The sequence below is a fragment of the Pteropus alecto genome, unplaced genomic scaffold (genome assembly GCF_000325575.1).
Source record: "Pteropus alecto unplaced genomic scaffold, ASM32557v1 scaffold72, whole genome shotgun sequence".
Taxonomy (NCBI): domain Eukaryota; kingdom Metazoa; phylum Chordata; class Mammalia; order Chiroptera; family Pteropodidae; genus Pteropus; species Pteropus alecto.
This window is the reverse complement of record NW_006436811.1, coordinates 6,992,680-7,000,321: the sequence shown is the minus strand read 5'-3', so window position 1 is coordinate 7,000,321 and position 7,642 is coordinate 6,992,680. Positions and strand designations below refer to the sequence as shown.

Here is a 7,642-nt window from a genome sequence, read left to right as displayed (position 1 = left end):
CGGCGGCGCCGGCTGCGGGGGTTGTGGGGGTGCCGGCTGCGCCTGCGGGTGGTGGTGCTGGTGCTTCAGCTCCTCGCCGAAGAGCGCCGCGTCGCGGGCAGGGTTCGCGGCGCCCAGCACAGGCTTAAGCTGCGCGAACACGGGCTCGTCCTGCGGGGCCGGCGGCTGAGGCACGGGTCCCAGGCGGGCGCTCATGGTCAGCACCCGGGTAGCCATGGGCACTCGGGGGGCGGCTCCGGGCACGGGACGCGGGTCGAGCGCGCTTCCCACCTCGCCCACGCTGGCTCGGCCGGCGAGCTCCTCGCGGGGCCGCGGACGGAGGAGGGGAGTCTCCGGGCGGACCCCTTAGCCGACAGTAGGCGCGGTTTTTGAAGGCGCGCACGAAAAGCAAAACTCTTCCGCTCCGCCACGCGTAAACGCCAACGTCCTCCGGGCGGCCACTTTCTCCCGCCCCGCCCCACCGCGCTCCTTCACACGCCGCAGCCCGCTCCCGCCGCCGCTGGTCTCTGCGAACGAACTGCAAACGCGCGTACCTGCCCCGCGACTACTGACACTTGACGCCCGCGTCTCTTTTACCCAACTCTGAGTGGGCGGGGCTCGGCAGCCAGACTGGCAGCGCTGCGGCGAATCCCGAGGCCCCGAGACAAGCCGGGCCGGAGCGGTTAGCCTATGAGAAGGGAGAACTTCTCCCAGGGCCCCGCCTTCGCCGCGCTGACCGCACCCCTCTCGGGCCACGAGCTTCGCGCTCAGAGCGGCCGCGCAGTTTGTACACAACTTCTCTGACAGATTGAGCTGGAGGAGCCGGGGGCGGAGGGAAGGAGAGAAGCGGGTAGAATCTGGAAAGAGAGGGAATTAGGGTGGAGACGCGGAGGGAGACCTCTCTGAACTGTTCTCTGCCGGGATTGGGAAGAAAGAAAGAGTTTTGCACGTCTTAGGTGTTGTGCAAGGACCTGAAACTCAAAAGCTGAAACCCAGAAGGCAGCTAGGTGGGGGCGCTAGGATTTTGAAAGACTTGTTTAATGAGTGTGTATTTTTAAATATACAAAATGTCCTTTTCTTTAGCGGAAAAGTAGGGGCGGTGTGATAAACAAATTTAAAAACAGGTCTTGTCTCTGTGTATCTTTAGTAGTGAATGTATCTATTTAGCACAGCAAATTCGGAATGTCTTGAATAAAAAGTTTAATGGCAAGTGTTTTTTTTAAGTCCTCGCATAAAAGCTTATTTCTTTACTACAGTATTAAAATGGTTAGAAGTTTTCACACACATTTCTACCTTGTATCCGTGTATGGAGAGGAGGGGGATGGGCCATATGAATTTTGAAGTGTTTTAGTATTTACACTGTTGATTCAAGCCGAAGCATGGAATCTAATTTAAGCACTAAGGACTAGATCAAATGTATTTAAATAGACATTACATCTTTGACTTATTTTTGCAAGCACTGTATGTTCAAAAAAAGGAGTTTGATATTTACAAAACAGAAACGTAGCACATTTACCTAACAGCGTGGCACCTTTTCCTACGAAAAGAGAATTAAAAAAGCCACAAACATTAGACATGCAGCAGCTGAAAACTGGGAATCCAAATTTGTGGGAAAGTAATAGCCAAATAGATTACCGTACATTTGCTATGTTTTAATGGGAAGGTGAATTTTTGCCATCAATCACCTAAGGAAACCACTTCCCTTAATCCTTAATGTTCTTGTACATGATTTCATCTGGCTTATTTGGAAGCCGGAAGAATAAACTGCAATAAAAGTGCCTGGAATATTACTACATAGGTATATATGTTGACAGCGCACTGTACCATTAGACAATTTTACATATAGAACAGCCTACTCATCACTTCACAGGAAAACAGCCTAAAAAAACAAGTTCTAGAAAAACGTTCACTTCAAAGAGTAAATCTATCAAAAGTATGGATCTCATTTCAGTGTGCAGATTTAAAAAATTAAAATGCACATTAAGTATTAGAAGTATTTATTTTTTAGAAAACAAAATTCTGTGAAAATTTTTTATCTTGTTCATTCCCTTTTGTTAATAAATTATTCATTTTTTTATGCATGTGATCATAGCTTTCAGAGAATGACGACTACTTTAATGTTACCAAAGTAGTATTTCATAAGTGTTTTTGCAAATTTTTTTCTCTAAGCAAACAATCCCATATTATCCACCTTCACCTCTGAAAAGCTATCCTAGTTTTCTCTAATTATGGAATCCAATTATAGAATTAAATAACGTGTTCTTAGAAACAGACTATAGAATCGGTGTGAGCTTTCATAACTTTTTTAAAAAAATTGAAAGATTTTTAGTTATTTAATGCTGATAACGTGATCAAATTTGAGTGTAATATAGATAACTCTTAACAGAACCCTTGTATTCTTTTTAACTTTAAATTTAACTTAGAATTAATACACTTTGGTGTCTATATTTTAATGTACTTTTAAGCCTATCTAAACATTTTCTTTTTTCTTTTTACCAGAGTGTCAGTGGCCTGTTATTTAAACTTAAGTTTTCATTGCAATGATATCCAGATATTTTACTGGAAATGTTTCTGTATTTCACACCATTTTAAAACACGCTTTCATTTACAAAAGCTCTCTCAATGCAAACAAAAACAAAAAAAAAAGCTATCTGATAAATTTTTAATAAGATTTTCATAATCCTGTTAATTTTTTTCACATTTCTACTTTTCTTAATGATATAGATATGAACCTAGCTATGGTTGGGCTTGCAACACATTTACAATGGAAAAGCTAAATACAATCATTTTTTGCTCAAATGCAGTGGCATTTATCTAAATTTCATTTCTAACATAAAAATACATTAAATAGGGCTGTCACTTTTAAGTAATGGTTTCTGTGAAATGCCCACCTCTGCAATCTCACAGAAAATAACTAGTTTACCACTGTACAATAGTATGGAAATTAGAAAGTAATCCTTTTTGGAGGCATTTGCCATGCAATCCTGAACATACAAAGAATATGTTCAACCAAGCTTACTTGCTGTTGCTATTCCCACAAATGCTACAGCTGCAAACCCGCTTCATCGACTTAACAAAAAGGGTTAAAACCTGATAAATATTTTTCAAATGTTCCAGGTTCTACACTGGCATGATGCCAGACAGTGTGAATGGACAGATCCTCAATTACTTTGAACTTTCTAGTTCTTCGCATTCCTTCCTGCTTAGTAGTGCTGTACCATTAGGGAAGATAGGAGAAAACAAAAAACAAATGTCAGGTTTCAGAAATCAATTAGTGGCCTGGCAGTGGTGTGTTAACTGAACTGTGCTGAAACCGAGAATTGTAAGGGAGAGAAAGAAAAAAGTTGAGTAGTTGAGTTAGGTAGGAGGGTAAGCGTAGAAGCAGTGTGCATGCTTAAGTCCTTAGTCACTGGGCAACACAGATTTAGTCTTAGAATAAACCATAAGTGTCACTATCTTTACGGGAATAAATACGCCTGAATGTGTGGGGGCTGAACAGGCATTCAACAGTGGGGGCAGGGGAGGTTTGAAGGAGGCAGTGGAAAAAAATGGATAAATAGCTTCTGAATGATGAGATGAGAGAAATATGGAGCTATCACTACAGCGATGTTGACAGGAAGACATGGAAAAAGAAAAGTCTGTATTCAGTTGTTTAGCCAAAATGTCAGGGAGAACTTGAAATTAAGGAGTCTAGGGTGTGTTGGATTACATTTTATTCACTTTCATTGAAAAAGTGGAATATTCCAGTTTTGTAACTTCAAAATCGAATTACTGATATTGGGCCACAGGAAAAAAGCACACGAGTAAAAAATTTTTAGAAGGGAATACACTCTTCCCTAGGGTGAGATTATTCAATTTAAAGTGACCTTTTTTTGATATTTATTCCTTTTAAATATCTGTTAAAATCTGTATCAATAGAAACATAAAATATAATTATTGTCCTCTAACACACTTTATGTTTTTAATCTTTTTTTTTCATTAATGGCAACTGCTTTAAGCTATACATCGCCCACCAAAAAAAGTCATTGATTTAAAAGGTTGAGACATGAGAAAAGATGCTCAGTTCATTCCTTTTTGTGATAAAAAAAATATATATATGTAATTTAAATATTAAAATGATGTCTTAAGAAAAAATCTTAATATTCTATTTTTTTACTATGTCCCACCCCAGTTAAGAAATTAAATTTTTTAATTAAGTTTGGATTTAAATATGTTCGTGAATTATCTCGTAAAACTCCTAATATGCACTTATCCCTACATGTACTGTGACTTATCTAACCTATTTTAAAAACTGTAGTAATATACAAAAAAAGTAGAATTTTACCTTTTGGGGGACTGGGATTGCTTTTTTCCACCTTGTTAGTATAATAAGCAGATAAAAATGACATAAATATAAATGCCTTGAACCAAGTTATAGGCCAGGTATACTGTAGCTTAAACTATGCAGTATTTGAATTCTGACTCTAAACATGATAGGAAAGGTTAAGAGAAAAATCCTGAACTGAAGCAGTTAACACCAAACAATCTTTTAGAATATTAAGGGGGCTACATCGCCAGCATCACAATGAGCAGCGTTTTGAGCCAATTGCTGTTCATGTGATGACAAAAGCACTAATGGTACTAGACTGTGGGGCGCAGTAGTGAACGTTCAAATGAACTGCGAATGGGTCATGAGAGAATACCTTCTGGAGGTTGATTTGTAAATAAAATGTGTAAAAATAGTGCTAAGACCAAGGCTGGCTCTTCAAGCTTTAACTTCTATCGGCTGGTCCTGGTTGTGTAAAATGTATAACATTTGAGGAATTTGACATTAAGTATGAAGAAGTCTGAAAATGTAAATAACCTTTAAAGCAATAGATAATTAATTACCCCTCCAGGAAATGTAATATATGTATTGTATATTATAGGAAAGCAAGTAATACATCTATACAACGGCTACTGTTCCTCCACTAAAAATCATATTAGAAAAGAATATTTAGCCACATGGGAAAATACTTATGGTACGTTAAGTAAAAGAAAGTTGAGGTTTTATAACACAAATAAAGATGAAAGAAAACGCAAAATGTATGTATTTTGGTGGCTATCTTTGGTCAAATGATGGATAGGTTTTCATTGCTTTTTACTTTTCAATATTTTCTCAATTTTCTACAATTGCCATTTGCAATCAGAATTCTCCCTCAGTATCTGAGTGAGGTTGGTTACAGGACCCCCTGTGGATACCCAAATCCAAGGATGCTCAAGAGGTATACAAAATGGCACCGTATTTGCATATAACCCGTGTTTGCATGTAGGTAACAGCAGGGTATGCCTACACACTTACGTCGTTTACATGGATTCCAAGTAGTGCTCAGCAAGTGGCAAGTTCAAGTTTTGCTTTTTTGGAACTTTCTGGGATTTTTTTTTTTTCTGAATATTTTTGATCTGTGGTTGATTGACTCTACAGGTGTCAAACCCACAGATACGGAGGGCTGACTATAAATGTTTTTCATAAAAACATAAAAAAAATGTTACCCTAATAAAGTTAAAAGTTCATTGGAACTGTAGGTGAAGATCAAATGATATTCCACTTAAAACCAGCAAGTATAATAACCACAACTTGCCACCATCTTGTACTGGGAAAATATGTAAACTTTCTTAATCAAACCACTAGATTTTCAGGATTCATTGCAGAATAAACAAGCCAAAGAAAGATTACAAAGTTTCAAGTTGGAAAGGGACAACCTGAGAGATATTTGAAATAGAAATATGCTTTAATTCATTTTCTAAGTGATAGCGAGACTGTTGCAATGATTTTTTTCTTAAACTTGTTTTGGGTATCTCACTGTTACTTTGTTTTCCTTTATTAAATGAATTAGGTTATTTATAGTGTTTTGACAAAATACATACATTTTAAAGCTAGATAAAGTTTGTATGCATCTTTAAAAAGCTGTTTGTATTGTTTGGTTTTTTTAATTCTTAAATATTCATAAGAAAGATATAGAATGAAATAGTTTATAATGGGATGTCCATACCATCTTTTCCTTAAGAGCCTTGCTCTCCTTCCTGACACCCAAAATTGTTCAAAAGTCATTTCCAAACTTACTGGAGATTGAAGATTAAAGTGGGGTATGGTAGTGGTCTGAGAACTTGATACTTAAAACGTTTTCTATAAACAATTCAATAGAGAGCTGCTTTTTGAGTTAAGGGCTCTCTTCTTCCTTCCCACCACCCCTGCATCTTGACCTCGACCCACAGGTTAACCCTTCCCACACACACACCCCGACACACCAGTCCCTACTCTAAATCATCTAGTAACTACAAACATTTATCCAACACCCCCTATGTGCTGAGCACTCTTGAAGGCCTTGGAAATACAAACATGAGTAAGATACAGTCCCTGCCCTAAGCATCATCTGTTAGGTACCCCTACTCCTCAAACACTTTTCATTGCTTTTCTCAGTGAGTGGATTGGAATCCACACTCTTCAGCCTGGAAACTTCTGTGACCACAGCCCATCTTTTCAACCTGGAATCTCACTATGCCTCCCATCACTTCCCCGCTCCTTGCCCCTTCCCCCTACCCCGGGATCTTAGGCTCTAACCGTAAGGATTATTTGTTATTTTCCAAATGCCCCTGCTGTTCCCTCCAAATGTAATGCCTTTCTTTGACCATATATACTGCATATCAAAAACCCAACTAAAAGCCCAACTAAAACCCCGCCTCTCTCCCAAGGTCACTCAATATCCCCCAGGAAGAATTACCCTCTCTTGGTTTCTTCTCCTTCCCATTAGCTTTGGATCCCCCCAGGACAGCCCTTCTACCAAGTGCTTCACACCTCTCTCTCCTAACAAAAGCTGTGTTCCTGCTGGGCAATAAGTGTCCTGTCTTTGGGCTCCTCGTGATTTATCCCGGCACATTGTCTTATACAAAACAAGCAATCGATGTTGAGTGAACACGATTTTATTCATTACAGACATAAAAAGTAAAATTAGGAATAAAGGTTTGATAGAATGCCATCTAAAAAAGTAGAAGAAATAAGAGAAAAATCACTCGCCATTTTACATCCATCATGGTATTAATCAATTCAAGAAAGAAACAATGGATACTAAAATGATTGGGTGAAATTCTGATGGGGAATAGGATATTTACATAATCTCAAAGTATGTCCCTACAGATGAGGTGTTAATTACAATGAAAAAAATGGTAAGTTACCAATGGAAAAACTTGGCAGATACTATATTAAGCAAATGATCAAAATTAACATCCTCAAAACTGGGACAAACTGACATTGTGTCCTTCCTTGTGTGATGAACTGAGAAGGATGCAACATTATTTATCTTGTATTCCTACCGAAAATGTATAACCTACATTGGACTATGAAGAAAGATCAGACAAACTCAAATTGAGGAACTTTCTACAAACCACTGGCCTGTACTCTTCAAAAATATGTTATGAAAGAGTCATGAACGACAAAGGCTCAGCAATTGTTTCTTTTTAAAGAAACAGAAAATCCTGGCTTGGTCTGGATGTGGCGTGGGGAGGATTTCCACAATGAACGCTATTGGGGTAATTAGCACAATTTGAATATAGACAGTAAATAAATTTTTCAGACACTCTGAAATTGCACTTTTAGGAATTCATTCCTTGAAATCACTTAAATGTGCACAAAGACAGACATGCCAGA

The 7,642-nt window shown here is 38.9% G+C and overlaps 1 protein-coding gene across 1 annotated transcript in view; it reads right to left on the bottom strand.

The window, feature by feature from the left end:
• KLF5 (Kruppel like factor 5) overlaps positions 1–557 on the bottom strand; it is a 17,237-nt gene extending 16,680 nt beyond the window's left edge. The window contains exon 1 of the mRNA XM_015590909.2: positions 10–557. Within this exon, the coding sequence (XP_015446395.2) occupies positions 10–216 (207 nt within the window). The 5' untranslated portion in view covers positions 217–557. The remainder of the gene's footprint in view (positions 1–9) is intronic.
• Between the last annotated feature and the right edge of the window lie 7,085 nt (positions 558–7,642).